This window comes from Taudactylus pleione, unplaced genomic scaffold (assembly GCF_031769625.1).
Source record: "Taudactylus pleione unplaced genomic scaffold, aTauple2 ptg000969l, whole genome shotgun sequence".
Lineage (NCBI taxonomy): Eukaryota > Metazoa > Chordata > Amphibia > Anura > Myobatrachidae > Taudactylus > Taudactylus pleione.
The window spans coordinates 1,398,197-1,416,559 of record NW_028285370.1 but is presented as its reverse complement, the minus strand read 5'-3'; the positions used below and the strand labels follow the sequence as shown (position 1 = coordinate 1,416,559).

General features: G+C 45.5%; 1 protein-coding gene across 1 annotated transcript in view; it reads right to left on the bottom strand.

The window, feature by feature from the left end:
* The window catches only part of ERI3 (ERI1 exoribonuclease family member 3), a 235,370-nt gene that overhangs the window by 152,101 nt on the left and 64,906 nt on the right, over positions 1-18,363 (bottom strand). The window contains exon 6 of the mRNA XM_088460685.1: positions 391-463. Within this exon, the coding sequence (XP_088316811.1) occupies positions 391-463 (73 nt within the window). The remainder of the gene's footprint in view (positions 1-390; positions 464-18,363) is intronic.

Genomic DNA, 18,363 nt, shown 5'->3' with positions numbered 1-18,363 from the left:
TTGGCCTGGTTCCTAAATTATTATGCTGGCTACTAGATTAACATATTGCATATTTATATATTCATATTTGTTGAGCCATGCGTACTATAGGGTCTGACGTAGAACAGGAAAGGTTATAGGAATGAAGCCCATAGCAGTACATGTGAATAACTGCAAGAAGAAGTGTGATGTGAGCACATATATAATAACATATTGAAACCTTTGGCACAGTGCATTAAGTGGCACCACACTCCCATTAGCAGTGCACAATGAAACCTGAAATATCCCAGAGGAGAAGCAGGAAAAAAAAAAAAAAGCACACTTCATTTCCATGCAAATGACACAGACTGTGAAACACCTCCCCGAGGACAAATACATTTAAAAGAAAAGGGGATTTGGTAAAGAAAGTACCTTTTTCAGATTAATCCACTGCTTGAAGTAATCTGCAACCTGTAGGCCTAAATATTCACACTGTCCTGGCAGCCTGTTGGGTATAAAGGAAAGAAAAAATATATATTTAGTGTCATTTGGATCAGCGGTTGCCATTTCATTAACCCCTCAGCCCCTGGAAGTAACTGCAGTACACAACCAAGGTCTCCACACCTAAGGAAAATATGTATGTACATAGGTCAGCATTATGGTGTACCATTTCTCAGTAGCCTTGCTGTATTCTAATCCAAGCTTCATAATAATTCAGCCACCACTGAGTCATGGCTGCCTCCACCATCTACTGGTGATCTACTCCCATCGCTAAGGTGTGGCTGCCTCCACCATCTACTGGGGATCTACTCCCATCGCTAAGGTGTGGATGCCTACACCATCTACTGGTGATCTACTCCCATAACTGAGTTGTGGCTGCCTCCTCCATCTACTGGTGATCTACTCCCATCACTGGGGTGTGGCTGCCTCCACCATCAATTGGTGATCTACTCCCATCACTGAGGTGTGGCTGCCTCCTCCATCTACTGGTGATCTACTCCCATCGCTGACTTGTGACTGCCTCCTTCCTCTACTGTTGATCTACTCCCACCACTGAGGTGTGGCTGCCTTCTTCCTCTACTGGTGATCTACTCCCATCACTGGGGTGTGGCTGCCTCCACCATCAATTGGTGATCTACTCCCATCACTGAGGTGTGGCTGCCTCCTCCATCTACTGGTGATCTACTCCCATCGCTGACTTGTGACTGCCTCCTTCCTCTACTGTTGATCTACTCCCACCACTGAGGTGTGGCTGCCTCCTCCATCTACTGGTGATCTACTCCCATCACTGGGGTGTGGCTGCCTCCACCATCAATTGGTGATCTACTCCCATCACTGAGGTGTGGCTGCCTCCTCCATCTACTGGTGATCTACTCCCATCGCTGACTTGTGACTGCCTCCTTCCTCTACTGTTGATCTACTCCCACCACTGAGGTGTGGCTGCCTTCTTCCTCTACTGGTGATCTACTCCCATCACTGAGGTGTGGCTGCCTCCACCATCTACTGGTGAACTACTCCCATCACTGAGGGATCTACTCCTCCATCTACTGGTGATCTACTCCCATCACTGAGGTGTGGCTCCCTCCTCCATCTACTGGGGATCTACTCCCATCACTAATGTCTGCCTCCACTATCTACTAGTGCACAGATTCTCAAACTTGGTCCTCAGTACCCCAAACAGTGCATGTTTTCCAGGTCTCCTCATAGAATCACAAGTGAAACAATTATCTCCACCTGTGGATCTTTTAAATTGTGTCAGTGACTAATGAATAATTTATTTATTACCAGTTATTTATATAGGGCACACATATTCCGCAGCACTTTACAGATATTTTGGCCATTCACATCAGTCCCTACCGCAGTGGAGCTTACACTCTATATTCCCTATTACATGCACACACACATACACACTAGGGTTAATTTTGTTGGGAGCCAATTAACCTACCAGTATATATTTTTTGGTGTGGGAGGAAACTGGAGTACCCGGAGGAAACCTACAAACTCCACACAGTTAGGGCCGTAATGGGAATCAAACCCACGACCTCAGTGCTGTGAGGCAGTAATGCTAACCATCACACCGTCTGTGCATGCGCAGTAGCAAATAATGGCTCGACTACGCCAACGTCTGCATTGAGCGCACCAGTGAATCAGGCCCTCTATCCTGAAATGCACTTAATTGTGCAGAAACCAATAATCACTTAAAGCATAATGAAAACCATTCCAATCCAGCAAGGGTCCAAGCACTTAAGACTTTATACCTTTAGATAAACCGTTAGAACTTTCACCTTGTTAATACTTTGTTCCTACAGACAAGAGAGTTACTGACTGACACACAGGAGAGCAGCATCATCACTTATTAATGTAGCCTGAGAGGGGACAAGGAGATGAGACAGTGAGAGGGGCTCGGGAAATAAAACAGGAGCATCCTGTAATAAACGTACACATCCTCCTTATCACTTTCCTTACGTGAGCACAGGGCCCATGTAGTGCTGGATAGGAATGTATTGTTGCAGGCAGCGGTTACACGGTCCTATCTCACCGCACACTTTAGCAGGGCATTATTATCATGAGATGGCACGAGGTGAAAAACAGCGGCGGGTACCAGGAGAATGAGCGAGGGAGGGAGGCCGAGTGGAGACACTAATTGAACAACAATAGCAGGGAGAACACTGAGCGTGTTATCTAAATTGTAACACCTTTATCTAGGCCCAGAGAGTGACAGCAGCAGCATAAATTGCAGCTCCCCTTTGTATTGTATCCTCTCATACAAACAGCGGATGATAAAACGTGTCACTGAGGTGATAGCTTATCAATTTAACCCTAATTATCTTGTAGGTCAGCACGGGAAATAAGGGCTTTGAATTTCAACAGGTTCTGCAGGTCTCTGCTGAAATAAAATGCGAGAAGGGGTGAAAGGGAAGAGGGAGGTGGGAAAGGCAGCAGTAATTGAATTCTGTTTCTCAGGTGGTCCCAGCGTATCAAAAATTAATGTTGCCGTCTCCCAACTAATCAAAGCAGGTTAATGTCCATCTGCTGCCTGGGATGATGGGGTGGGGTCGCTGCTAGGAACGGATGGAAGATGCAGGGGACGTGAGACTGCAGATATGTAGATGATAAACTGCAGATATTTAGATGGTAAATTTCTACATGACTACTGGCTCCACAGAGACTGGTATTAAGCACAGTGCTAGTTCTAGGAGAAGGCAGCAGAAAATATATATAATACACTAAAATGGGGAGAAAGTATCAGCACTTAGTTTGTACCTAGGTGATAGGGTATGAAGCCGGAATTCACATGGCACTTAGTGCTACGTGGCAACACGAGGGTGAATCCAAAAGTCGGTGTACTGACGTAGTAGTAGTGTTAATTTTCTGTACGTACGTACGGTACTTGAGGTCTTAGTAGAACACTGGAAAATTACAGCTCTTTTTATTTTTGCAGATATTGAATAATAAACAGGACAATAATACTAATAGTTGAAAAATGGAGTAGCGTTCCCGCTAGGCTGTTTTAGCGGGGCGCGGCGCCCTGCCCTCCTTCTGGAGGGCAAAAAGCACCCTGCCCTCCAGGAGGAGGGCAAAAAGTGCCCTGCCCTCACAGCCTGCGGGTGCCGTTCTCACTCGCGGGACGCAGTGTCCCGCGGGTGGACAAACATGCGGTGACTCGGTCACCTCCGGAGAATAGACGCCGGGCACATGCGCCCGGCATCTATTCTCCCTTTCTGCAGCGCTTGGGGGCTGCCCGGCATGTCCGTAAGCGCCGGGCACGTCCCCAAGTATGACGAAAAGGGGACGCGTCTTATAGACACGTCCCCTTTTCATGACCACACCCCTTTTCGGGCGCGCGCGCACACAAGGTTGCCCTCTCTAGCTCCTGCGCCCTGCCGGCCGCCGGAGCTAGAGTGAGCACTAATGGAGTACAGGTTGAGTGTCCCATATCCAAAATGCTTGGGACCAGGGGTATTTTGGATAACATAATATTCCGTATTTTGGAATAATTGCATACCATAATGAGATATCTTGGGAATAGGACCCAAATATACACACAGCCTGCAGGTAATATTATACAATATATTCAATAATTTTGTGGCTCAAACAAAGTTTGTGTACAGAAAAGAAATTAATTTATGTTTCATATACACCTTATACACACAGCCTGAAGGTAATTTTATACAATATTTTTAATAATTTGTGCCTTAGACAAAGTTTGTGTACATTGAACCATCAAAAATCAAAGGTTTTATTTTCTCAGTCATGCCAAAAAAATTCTGTATTTCGGAATATTCACTATTTCTGAATATGGGAGACTCAACCTGCATACTGAAAAATGGAGAAACCTGAAATCCGATCAGTCATTAAATATCTGAAAATGACGCCTACTGACATCACGCTCAAGGAACACATTCGTGGGCAGACGTTTGTGTCTGATGAACATGTCATGGCTGGTGGCATCAAGAGGTTGGAGCATCGATGGGAGAAGAGTATTGAAGTAAATAGAGATTATGTCGAAAAATAAATGCCATTTGTACTTAAATTTCTCGGTTATTCATGGTCAGAACACAGAATTTTGGATCCACCCTCATATATTGGTATTGTCGTGAATGATATTGTATGATCTGACAAATAGACATGTCTGATGTTACTACATTATAGCGTATCCTAAATATGACCAACATTATAAATACATACGGCAATACTTTATCCTTGAGTTTCGTTTTTGTGAGAAACTTGTGAACTGAACTACATCTCATGTGCAGAAGAATTTCACCACAAAGAAAACATTACAAATTGAGGACTTTGGGCCTGATTCAGAGTCGCATGCTATTTGCGTGCGCTCGCTCTGAATCAGGGCGTCCCTTTTTTAAAAAAAATTCCAGCCTCCAAGCCGCTCGCACAGCTGTGGGTGGATCATCCACAGCTTGTGCGAGCGGCCTGGCGACGGTCGCGATTATCGCCATTGCAAGGAGACCCTGTGGTAGGGTCTCAGCACCCGCAATGCCAAGTGGACTTCCTGCTCTAATAGAGCAGGAAGTCCACTACTGACATCACTCGTGATGTCAGTAGGGCTGCCCACAAACAGCAGGCGTTCCTTCAGGAAGGACTCAGTTTGTACAGCCACCCCCCCTCCCCGCCTACAAAACGAGGCGAGCTGTCGATCAACATCGACAGCCACCCCGTTTTGTTGCGATCCCCGGGGCGAGTGACATCACTCGCTACGGGGCTTGCACGTGCGCATTGACGCACCTTCGACCCCGCTTGCGAGCGGGTCTGAATCAGGGCCGAATCATGCCCTTAATTCAATGTGACAGACCATCTCCTATTCACAACGCGCATTTTATAATAAAAACCTGGCCGGCTGAGAGACACGGGAAAATGTGTCCGACGGAAGCAGCGGCGGGGAGATGCAGGGGACGTGAGACACTGCAGACATGTATATGATAAACTCCAGGTAATTTGATGGCAAATTTCAACAAAACTATTGTCTCCAGAGAGTGTGGTATTATGTACAGTGCTAGTTCTAGGAAAAGGCAGCAGAATGAAAATAGAATACACTAAAACAGGGCGAAAGTATCCCTAGTTTGTACGTAGATGATAGGGTATGAAGCCGTAGGGATGGGTCCACAAAAAATGCCTGGCTCTCATTGCCAAAGCTTCACCGTCTGACACTTTCATTTTACTAATCCCGAAACCTTGCGATTGCTGCCTCTCATCCTGGGGCCGGATTCAATTAGAGGCGAAAAGTTGCCGCTTGGAGAAAAGTTTCCGCGGATTCTGACTTTCCGTCTGTTTTCAAAGTATCTCCATATTCAATTCCAAGACTATTTCACCTAAGCGGAAAGTCAACGCATTGTAATAGGCGAAAAGTGCAAACATTTTGGGGTGCAAACGTGGGGAAATGACTCAGAACCCTTGGGACAGACCCCCCAAAGGCCAAATCAGCAACAAAAAAACTACCTCAGAACACCCCAAAAAAAGTTCTTTCGTTTTAGGGGCAAAAAAAGTAAAAAGTGGGGGGACAACCATAAAAACTAACTCCTAGGGGTGCTGTAAGAAGGGGCCAAGTGATTTTGGGATTGTAGGTGCATGTATGAGGGTAGTTTTTTAAAGTTCACTTTACAGACAAAATATGCTAGCACCCATTTTCAAGTACCCCAAATGTGACAGGACTACTTATTTTCACCAAAAAATACTGCTATATGCCGTTCTTCACCACTTCTGCAAAGACGCTAATAAGAAGAAATTTAAAACTACTTAAGTACCCCAAACACTTTCATTAGGGCGATCAGAACACATCTACATTGATTCCCTGTTAGTGCATCTTTTTTGGGGATACAGACTGATTTCCCCATTTCTGACAGTACTTTCCGCCTTCGTCGCTTTCCGTTTTCACCTGTTTAGGAATTGAATATGGAGAAAAGCGGGCACGGGCGCGTAAAGTTTCCGGCTCTGAAACAGGCGAAGAAGGCGGAAAGTTGGACAGGCAAAGCTTTTCCGACTTTTCATCTTTTTGAGGCTAAATCTTGGGATCCCATAGATTAGAATCCCAGGACTGGCTTCCCTAGACAGGACGTGTCTGCTGCCAAGGTTTATTAGTATTTGTTTCATAAATACACAAACACCTTTATTTAGGGAAGGAAATGAGACATTCCCACCTACACCGGCTCTCCGCTCACCCCCGGACTCAGATGCTAAGGTGTAGACTTACTAAAGGTCGATTTTAATGTGTATTTAAATCACACATTTACCAACACTTAAAAATGGTTTAAAACAAATTGTTTCGATGTTGATCGATTAAAGTCGACCTTTAGTAAATTTACCTTTAGGTGCTAATGCACTCCCCAATGACGACATCATGCAAGCTCACAGTAATCACTAACAGTGAGTACAGGGTCTCCTTCAGCACTGGATGATGCGAGACATCAGAGCAGCTTGAGGGAAGACACTGTCCCAGCACTGGGGAGCGAGAGCGTTGGTTACATTATACACCATATGGGGAGACCATGGTATAAATGCAGACCATCCCAAATCGGGGATGCACAAAATAGAAATCTATAATAATGTTTTAATGTGTTATAGGCCGTGAAGGAGACAAGCTCTATTTAAAAGGCACAAAATAACGGAAACAATATTTACTGAAAACGCAATGTAAGGCTCATTGCCAAAATAGTTAAATCAAAAGTTATTGAAAATACACATTTTATAGACTGTTCAGAATAATTTTCTAACAGAATTTACCTATAAACCTTAAATGAGGATACAGTAGGCTGCGCATTCTCACCATAATAAGTGCGAGCACACAGATAACGGGTTTCTACTGTCAGTAACGTCCATCATGTACTGCACAATAAGCGTTAGACACATTTCAGTGAGTATTGTCGATGTGTTGCACTTTTACCAATATACGCTGGCATTAAGGCATGGAAATTAGGTCACGACACATCCGAAAATTGTAAAATGGCACAATATAAATGTACCGCCACAATGATGGAAACAAGCCGATTCCTCCAATTTCAGGCATTAGATAGCAATAGCATAGATGTGAATGAGCCCAGTTTGTAATGGAGGACCTCAGAAAACACCAATGCTTCATACCCTTTCACACCTAAATCCCATGTCCGAGCCGGGTTATTGAACAGCTAATCATACCCCTTTCACACCACTCCTTGGACCCGGGTATAACTCGTCGCCTTTCACGCTGCACCAGTGTCATCCCTGCAAAAAGTCTATGGGCTGGATTCAATTAGCCGCAATTTTGCAGGGATTGTCCATAGAAAATACAAGGCGAAAAGTTTTCACCGTCTCAGAGCAGGTGAAAAGTTGTGCAAAATCCCTAGTTTTTTTGTTAAAACTTTCAGGACTTGGGACCTCATTCAGAGTCAGTCGTAAGCGGCCGCTCGGTCGTACCCAGCGATGTTCGCAAAACAGCGAATGCGTAAGTTTCGCAATGCGCGTGCGCAAACTAGCTGTTGCTATTGGAAATTTCTCTCTCCTTCAACTTGGCCAGGTTGTTAGTTTGAGTGACAGGATGAGGCGTTTGTGGGTGGTAACAGGGAAAGGTGCTTGTGAACGGGGGAGTGGAGATCCGAACGCAGGAGTGCCTGACTATGTAAAGGGCGTTTTATGAGGGTGCATAATTAACTAAGTTGTGTCATGGCACATGTGACATGGGAGGTTTTACACTGACTTGATCGTAGTGCTTAAGAGGGTATGGTCAACCTTAAGCTCTACGACCTGCTCCTATGGTCTCGATTAATCCTTATATGCCCGGAGATGACGTGTATTGCGAACGAGAAGGGGGCGTGTTTTTAGTCTTACGGCCGCATCCTCCCCTCGCTCGTCCAGCCAACGATCCCATCTTAACGATGCAACTTGCGAGCGCTTCATTTGCATATCCGGCCCCTTTCCCCTTAAGACCGAGCGGCCGCAACGACCGACTTTGAATGAGGTCCTTGGTTCAGAACCCTTTGGATGGCCCTCTAATGACAAATTAGACAAAAGTATTTTTTTGATTAGCTTAATTTGGATAATAATGACGTTATTTTTGAGGTGAAAAAATTATAAGTGATGAAACACGGGTTTAAAGCAGTGGGTCTGGTATTTGGGGGGAGCTGTATGGATGGGACATGTGTTTTAAACATAGCAGGCAGCTGCACCAGGTGTATTTTTAAAAAAATTTAAAAGAGCAATTTTTTACTCAAAAATATACTTGCACCCATTTGAAAGGGGGGGGGGGTTAGGCACCACTTGGTTAGGGATTAAGGGGGGGACGATTAGGTTTAGGCACTAAGGGGGGACGATTAGGTTTAGGCACTAAGGGGGGGAGGATTAGGGTTAGGCACTAACGGGGAGGGTTAGGGTACAGGGTGGGGAGGGTTAGGATGCAAGTAGGGAGTGTTAGGATGAGAAGGGGGTATGGTTAATATACTTACTCAACCCCTGTCGGGATTCCGAGCATCAGGATGCAGCTGTCGGCATTTTGACAGCAGGCACCCCGACTGTCCGTGTATCATACCCAACTCAATTACACTATGAGAATGCTGACAATATAATTGTCTGCTTGACTATAGGGATCAGAGTATAATATATCCCACATTTCATGCACAGTAACTATTGCGCCATCATCTTAATTACTGCAATCAGAGATAACCACGCCCACATCACACCTAGGGGCGGTCCTAACAGGTATAATCAGTGAAGCATGGTGACATATCCTCTCAGTCATGATGTACTAATTTTAAAAATAATTAGTAAAATGGTAATTAAAATATATTTAATTTGCTGTCAAAATTTAATACTGCTAAATTAAATAGTGCAGTATCTACTAGGAAGCAACCTGGGAATATTAAGCCCTGCAGCGTTGTGCTCTTATGGTCACAGAAGTCCACAGGGCCTTTTAAAATCTTTCTATTTTATAGTCGGGAGTACATTATGCCATTTGTCACATACATACGAGGGGACTTACTTCACCACTCTTAAAGGTGGATACATGCTAGACGATATTTTACATGATTCCGACGCATCGGAACGACAAATCGTGTAAGATGTCCACTCACGATCACAATGCGCGTACCCACTGGTCGCACATCGCATCTTCAGATCTTATCTGCTGCAGGTACGATCTGCCAATCTCGAACGCGATTTTGTGCAGATAGATCTTAAGTCAGATTGGACACTTTTTAGAACCATATCGTGTCCTGGAGTGCCAGAGAGCTGCCGGGGAGAGTTCAAGGGAAACTGCTCACGATATAGCATTGTGAGCACATAGTCTAGTGTGTAGGCCTCTTTAGAGATTCCCTCTCTCCGTCAGTAACCACCTGTTACTGATTCCTTCCACTGGGCAAGTAACTCACTGTCACCACCACGCTCCTATTAATCACCTGGAGCCGCTAGTTCCACCCAGGTTCCTACATTGGCACCTGGAACCACTTCTCCCATGCTCCTACCCCAGCACCTGGAACCACTTACATCTGGGTATGTGTGTGGACACGCAGCTGCAACACTTCCTGGGAAGTGTTGACTAATGGTGCGTACACACTGGGCGATAAAGTGGACGACTGAATGATAACGTTATCGTTCAGTCGTCCACTTTATCGTCCATTTTTTATCCCAAAAAGGATGAACGATAACGACGACGCGCGTTCCCGCGGGTCGTTCGTCATTATCGTTCATCAGGCTGACATGCAGGCCAACCTGACGATCTCGTCAGATTGCTGCATGTCAGGGAATGGGGGAGAGAGCCCGGCGCTGAACGATATCGTTAATGATATCGTTCAGCGGCTGTGCTCAATGTCATGAACGACATTGAGCACAGCCTGCTGGGGACACACTAGACGATATCGCTCAGGGAGCATATCGTGCAGTGTGTACCCACCATTATATTTACTGGTCTCTCAACACGGACCAGTCCCCACGGAGTAGCTGGCTGAGGGTTTTAGCTTGGAGACACTGGGCTCAATCCAGAACGGCCCGGAGAACGGAACAGCATTTTGCGCTATTCTGGAGGTCACCGGATACGGCAGATAAAGCGTCTTGGAGCAAGTAGAGATTTTTCCCTTGCTTACTCAATCAAGCCAAGTGCATGCACTGTGCCCGAGTCCTCTAGGACTCATAACAATCAGCCAACTATCTCACAAAAAGTAAATAAATACATCTTACAGTACATTTCAAAAGGAGCCGAAAAGCTACCTCTCTCCTTTCATACATATAGCACCCAAACCAGTTTGTCCAAAACAATCTGATTTACACCTTCTTAGAGAACGCCCACAACGCATGCATACACTCTGGAGGGCAATGACTGTAAACAATTGGTCATTTCACACTAGATTTTTTAAAGGTCAGGATAATAACCAGCTCAATTCCTATGTCACTGAAGATGGAAATTCCTTATACAATAAAATACACTTGAAACAAATTCCTATAAGTGAATAGTCTATACATTTAAGAATGCACTGCAAATTCAAATGAAATGAACACTGAAAATGTAACAAGGAAAGGAGAAACCTCATGAACTGTGACTTGACCACCCATCGACCAAGCAAGTGCCACTTCCGGATGTCAGATGCGTTCCTTATGCAAGATCATGGTTCCTCACCTCTCAGAACACATGTAATACAGATAATCCTGGTGTTCTCACTCTCAGGGGGATGCAGTCAGGGAGATGACAATGACTATATAGTAATAATGTCGGCACCAGGATGTGTAATTTTACCATGTCGGCATAGGTAACTTAAAATGTCGACATAACATGTCTACCTAGTCATAATGTAGTCAATGTGATTGTTGACATTTGAACATCAACAAATCATTCTTAGCCACTCCCAGGATACATGTACTACAGACAGACAGTCTTGGTGTCCCTTCAGTCTCAGGACACATGCTATATAGACAGCCCCAGTGTCCCCCTCACTTACAGGACACATGCTATATAGACAGCCCCAGTGTCCCCCTCACTTACAGGACACATGCTATATAGACAGCCCCAGTATGCCCTCACTTACAGGACACATGCAATATAGACAGCTCCAGTGTCCCCCTCACTTACAGGACACATGCTATATAGGCAGCCCAGTGTCCCCTCACTTACAGGACACATGCTATATAGACAGCCCCAGTGTCCCCACACTTACAGGACACATGCTATATAGACAGCCACAATGTCCCCCTCACTTACAGGACACATGCAATATAGACAGCCCCAGTATGCCCTCACATACAGGACACATGCTATATAGACAGCCCCAGTCTCCCCCTCACTTACAGGACACATGCTATATAGGCAGCCCAGTGTCCCCTCACTTACAGGACACATGCTATATAGACAGCCACAATGTCCCCCTCACTTACAGGACACATGCAATATAGACAGCCCCAGTATGCCCTCACTTACAGGACACATGCTATATAGGCAGCCCAGTGTCCCCCTCACTTACAGGACACATGCTATAGACAGCCCCAGTGTGCCCTCACTTACAGGACACATGCTATATAGGCAGCCCCAGTATGCCCTCACTTACAGGACACATGCAATATAGACAGCCCCAGTGTCCCCCTCACTTACAGGACACATGCTATATAGGCAGCCCAGTGTCCCCCTCACTTACAGGACACATGCTATATAGACAGCCCCAGTGTCCCCACACTTACAGGACACATGCTATATAGACAGCCCCAGTGTCCCCACACTTACAGGACACATGCTATATAGACAGCCACAATGTCCCCCTCACTTACAGGACACATGCAATATAGACAGCCCCAGTATCCCCACACTTACAGGACACATGCTATATAGACAGCCCCAGTGTCCCCACACTTACAGGACACATGCTATATAGACAGCCACAATGTCCCCCTCACTTACAGGACACATGCAATATAGACAGCCCCAGTGTCCCCACACTTACAGGACACATGCTATATAGACAGCCCCAGTGTCCCCACACTTACAGGACACATGCTATATAGACAGCCCCAGTGTCCCCACACTTACAGGACACATGCTATATAGACAGCCCCAGTGTCCCCACACTTACAGGACACATGCAATATAGACAGCCCCAGTATGCCCTCACTTACAGGACACATGCTATATAGACAGCCCCAGTCTCCCCCTCACTTACAGGACACATGCTATATAGGCAGCCCAGTGTCCCCTCACTTACAGGACACATGCTATATAGACAGCCCCAGTGTCCCCTCACTTACAGGACACATGCTATATAGACAGCCCCAGTGTCCCCACACTTACAGGACACATGCTATATAGACAGCCCCAGTGTCCCCACACTTACAGGACACATGCTATATAGACAGCCACAATGTCCCCCTCACTTACAGGACACATGCAATATAGACAGCCCCAGTATGCCCTCACATACAGGACACATGCTATATAGACAGCCCCAGTCTCCCCCTCACTTACAGGACACATGCTATATAGGCAGCCCAGTGTCCCCTCACTTACAGGACACATGCTATATAGACAGCCACAATGTCCCCCTCACTTACAGGACACATGCAATATAGACAGCCCCAGTATGCCCTCACTTACAGGACACATGCTATATAGGCAGCCCAGTGTCCCCCTCACTTACAGGACACATGCTATAGACAGCCCCAGTGTGCCCTCACTTACAGGACACATGCTATATAGGCAGCCCCAGTATGCCCTCACTTACAGGACACATGCAATATAGACAGCCCCAGTGTCCCCCTCACTTACAGGACACATGCTATATAGGCAGCCCAGTGTCCCCCTCACTTACAGGACACATGCTATATAGACAGCCCCAGTGTCCCCTCACTTACAGGACACATGCTATATAGACAGCCCCAGTATGCCCTCACTTACAGGACACATGCTATATAGACAGCCCCAGTGCCCCCTCACTTACAGGACACATGCTATATAGGCAGCCCAGTGTCCCCTCACTTACAGGACACATGCTATATAGACAGCCCCAGTGTCCCCTCACTTACAGGACACATGCTATATAGACAGCCACAATGTCCCCCTCACTTACAGGACACATGCAATATAGACAGCCCCAGTGTCCCCTCACTTACAGGATACATGCAATATAGACAGTCCCAGTGTCCCCTCACTTACAGGATACATGCAATATAGACCGTACCAATGTTTCTCACTGTGAACACACATGCAATATAGACCGTCCCAATGTTCCCACACTTAAAAGACACATGCAATACACAGACAGACCTGGTGTCTCTTCACAGACACATAAATGACAAAATGAAACAAAACCACTGTATGGAAATCTCAGTCCCATACATTTGTAGTTTTCTTTTGCAGCTTGTAAAATAACTAAGAGTTTACGGGAATGTCTATGCAGGCAATGAGCAGACTTACAGGCCTGTGTAGGTCCCCAAGTTTTACCTGCCTTAGTAGAGTGACCAGGTCTCAAAAAATTCGACTAATATCATAATTATTAGTTGTCTAAGGCCACATTCCCAGGCTATTGTATTGAGAGAGTATAGGACTGCTCAATAGGATAAAAAGACGGGCATTGGTACCCTGGGGAAGAGAAAGCAAATAATGGCACTGTATTAAGAAAATTGTTAAATTCATTAAATATATATTTAGACTTCCATCCCGTAATATTTACATTAGGCAAATACAGAGGAAAAATAAAACAATATAGGTTAAGGTGCCCATCCACTAGAAGACATGAAAAAAACTGCACGATTACGACAATGTAATCGTGCGGTCATTTGTCAGTCTGTGATGTGCCTGCACTGAACGAGCAGTCGCTCAGTGTAGGCACATTAATCACCTGCAAACATGCTGAACCTGACAATATCGTCAGATTGTACAACATATTTGTACTATGACAGATGTCTAAACGACCAGCGGGAGCGCACGTCGCTGGTCGTATTAGCCATTTTTGCAAACGATTTATGGACGATTGAACGATAACGATATAGTTATCGTTCAATCGCTCAATTAACTAGTCTAGTGGATGGGCACCTTTAGACTCCCTTGGCTAAGTGTGAGGTTTTGCCTTTACAGGAAAGGTTGGCGTTTCTGTGCTGTCAGAAAGTACTTTATTGTGGGAATACTCATTTAGTTATTGGACTATTCGAAAAAAAAAAGTTATTGATCAAGTTGCAGGATGGTGAGACAGACTAGCTGGGACAATTCATCCGTGTAGCTGTCAAATACCTTGTACATTTGTATTGAATTATTCCTTTACTATTTTTATCCCCAATACGCCAACTGTTTAATCTTGCCCTGCACCATACTACTCGTACACATGTTTAGCATCTAGTGACAGCCTTGTATCAAATAAATAATTACCACAACACATGCATAAAGAGATGGAGCTTATTACTGGCTGTGTGACAGGAGGACTTGTCACGGTACAACAAGACTATAAGCGGCGTGTCAGCTTTAAATATCACTGCGCGTGAACTGCAAACATGACAGCAGAGATGCACGGAGCTGGGGCTCAATCTGAAGTCAGCCGGCACTAATGAATTGAAGCATCAATATTTGGGCTCTGGCAATCTCACTAACTACATTTTATATTTTTTCAGCGAGACAAGTTGGTACCAGCGATTGGCAGGTTTTTAAAAATGTCCTGCTCGACCCATAGCGGTCCCGATCGCATACATTTGTTAATAGAAGACCTGGAGTGTATGTGAGATGTCAGATAGACTTCCTCTACTGTGAACATCGTGAATATTATAGAGGGAGGAAATTTCTCAACTCCTACAGCAGAGAAGCTTTCTGGTTCCTGCATATGATGCAGAATGATAACGCTGTAATGGCGTGCCGTCCCTGAAACTGCGCGGTGCCATAGTTCTACTTATTCACATTGTATTTTGTTCTGTTTCTGCAAACTGATGCGCACACCAGCTACATGTGGCTTTGTATTGTAGATTTAGGTTGAGTAACGGAGATGCAATATGGCGGAAATACAGATCATCGGACTGCTTTACTCCAATATTATGGAACTACAGCTGCTGATGCGGGGGACCTATGTCCGGCGGTTCAAATCCCGACGCCGGATGACCAGCAGCAGCGAAGATGCCGACAGCTCCAAAGGTAAGTATTTACTAACACTACCCCCCCCCAACCCTCTTTTAGGGGTGCTTAACCCTAAACCCCCTCCCTAGTTCCTAAACTTAAACCCCCCCCCCTTCCCCGCAGCCTAAACCTAAGTCTCCCGGGGGGGGGGGGGGGCTAACCTTAACCTCCCCCTGGGGGTGCCTAACCCTAAACCCCCCTCCCCAAGCCTAAGCCTAACTCTCCCGGGGGGGCCGGGGGGGGGGGGCCTAACCCCAAGTCCCCCTGGGAGCCCTAAAACCTAACCCTCCCCCCCCCCCCGTGGCTGTCCACACCCGGCTTACCTTAATTCGGTATGCCGGTCGCCTGACGTAGGTCTAATGACAGGCGTCGGGATTTCGACGCCTGTCGTTAGTACCTTGCCGGGATCAGACAGTCGGAAAGCCGGCGGTCGGCATTTCGACCGTCGGCTTCCTGACTGCATCCCGCTGTAGCTCTCCCTATTCAGACATGCTGTGGAACAATACTATAGGTTGCTGTGTAAACACCACTTGATGAATTTATAATTTGGTAATTCAGACAGTCTTCAGCGCAGTGCTGTTGTCTCACTAAGGGGGGAGATGTACTAAGCCTTGAAGAGAGATAAAGTGCCAATCAATCAGCACCTGTCACTTTACTGTGTTTGAAAAATGACAGGAGCCGATTGGTTGGCACTTTATCGCTCTCCAAAGCTTAGCACATCCCCCCCCCCCCCCAACTGATTTTCTTCCCCATCTGTCCAGCTCTCACATTATGCACCTATTTTAAAGACATACCAACGTTTAAAAAGTGTAATAAATAAAAACAAAAATATTGAGCAAACAGGGGTATACTTTAAAAGCAATGTGAATTACAGCTAAATTTCAATTAGAAATAGAAAGCTCACTGCATAATTACAATTTCTTTTTTTCACCGATTAATTAGAAGATCTTGTGAAACATAAATGCATCCTGACACCCAAGACCAGAGTCACTGTCCGAATAACAACTTATTCCGTTTGGAAAGGGCAAAGCCAGACAGAAGGGAGAGTGCTTACTGCGATAGGAGTGTCCTGGCCAACATCTTCTGTATAAAGGGGAACGCAGATGCAATGTATTAGCAGCAGAGGTTTACCCAGAAAAATGCATCGGTGCAAGAGTCTAGTCACTATGTGTCTGCTAACACACAACATGTCAGCGTGCGACTACAGGTCAATAAAGATTAAATAGGGGTATCTGCTTATAAAAACAGAGTATATCTGAAAAATTCTGAAAAAGAAGCAAAAGAAACGAGGAGGAGGAGGAACTCTGGGGGAAGAGCATTTTGATTGACATCAATCAAATCATTAAAAAAAGCATGATTCAGTGTCAAATATAGATAGTTTACAACGTATAGGTGCAGTGAATTAAAGTGCAACGGAGTCTCCAGTGTGAGGAAAGCAACAGCAGCTGGAAGTTGCCTCCGGACAGAGTTGCTTGATGTAGTGGAAACCGCAGCCTCCAATAGAGAGATGGGCAGCCTCTCCTTAGGAGGTGCAATCGGCATTGTTGGTCTATTTAGAAAGAAGATACGGCCAGGGAAATAGAGGCAGCATTGGGAATACACCTCACCACCTCACACAGGCCCGCAGCTTAGGAGAGGCAACTCCTGGACGCTTCCGTCTCTAATGCAGCATGACACGCTTCTGAAGACATGGAACTGTTTGCAGTCAGTGGGATTTGTTAGTAATTATTTTCACGGTGTCACACTGCTGTCATTCTCTGGAAGACACAGAGCCCGCCTGAGGCAGCCTGCAAGAGACAATGAGCCTAGAGAAGAATCCACCTCTTCAATCTCCTCCTGCTTTGTCCTTTCAACTAGTCGGCTCCATCTACAGATTCTATTTATTTACTCTCAGGAGATAGAACTCTCTTCTTTCCAAGTTCCACCAACTACATCACCCACATATTTACACTAGCAATGTTTCTACAGTGGGGGTCCCAATCCCAGTTCCCAAACCCACAAGGGATCCCTCTACCTCTATAATCTGTTCCTGACGATCAGCTACTATCAGTCAAAGGTTCACCCTTATATATGGGTAGAATTCTTATTTAGCTTAGTCAAATTAAACGCTATCATTTTACAACTGTGATCACAATGAAATAGAAACATAGAGGGAATGTCCCTTTATTTTATGTTTGATGTAATTACTTAATCATTGCTAAATTCTTATATTATAGTTGAATAATTGTGAGTTTTAAGGGACCTAAATTTTACACGACACTGAACAATCCGACCAAAACCAGGAGGTTGTGGTCGCAATGTTCGCAAGTCGTGTAATGGATAGCCGTCAAGGACCAGTGATGCGCGTGCACGCTGGGTCCTTGCCGACCCCGACTATCTACTGAACATGCCCATCAACCTGACGACGCTTGCCAGGTTCGGCATGTTCAGGAATAGAATGACGTTCAGTGAACGCCGTTCAGTGCGGGCTCCGCACCTCGGCGACCTGAAGGTCTGAACGCTAGACGTTCAGTCTTTCAGGTCGCCTAGTTGGATAGGCCCCTTAAGAGACCCGGCTAAAGTCTATTCAACATCTAATACATATCAGATGAAATCTCCAATTTAAGAAGATAGGTTAGAAACTATAATCTATGGTTTTCTTTTTCTGCTAGGAAGGAAGGCGGCAAGTAGATAATGCTCATTAGCAAATCATGTGCGTGGAGTTCTGTATTAAGAAACAATTCATAAATCAATAATATTCCACAAGGCAAATACATCGTGCCACCACTGATCCCATACATGCCTCCAAGAACAGGGATACACAAACTGTCAAGTTAATTGAATGGGGGATCAGTTGTTGAAGGGTATGCTGGACA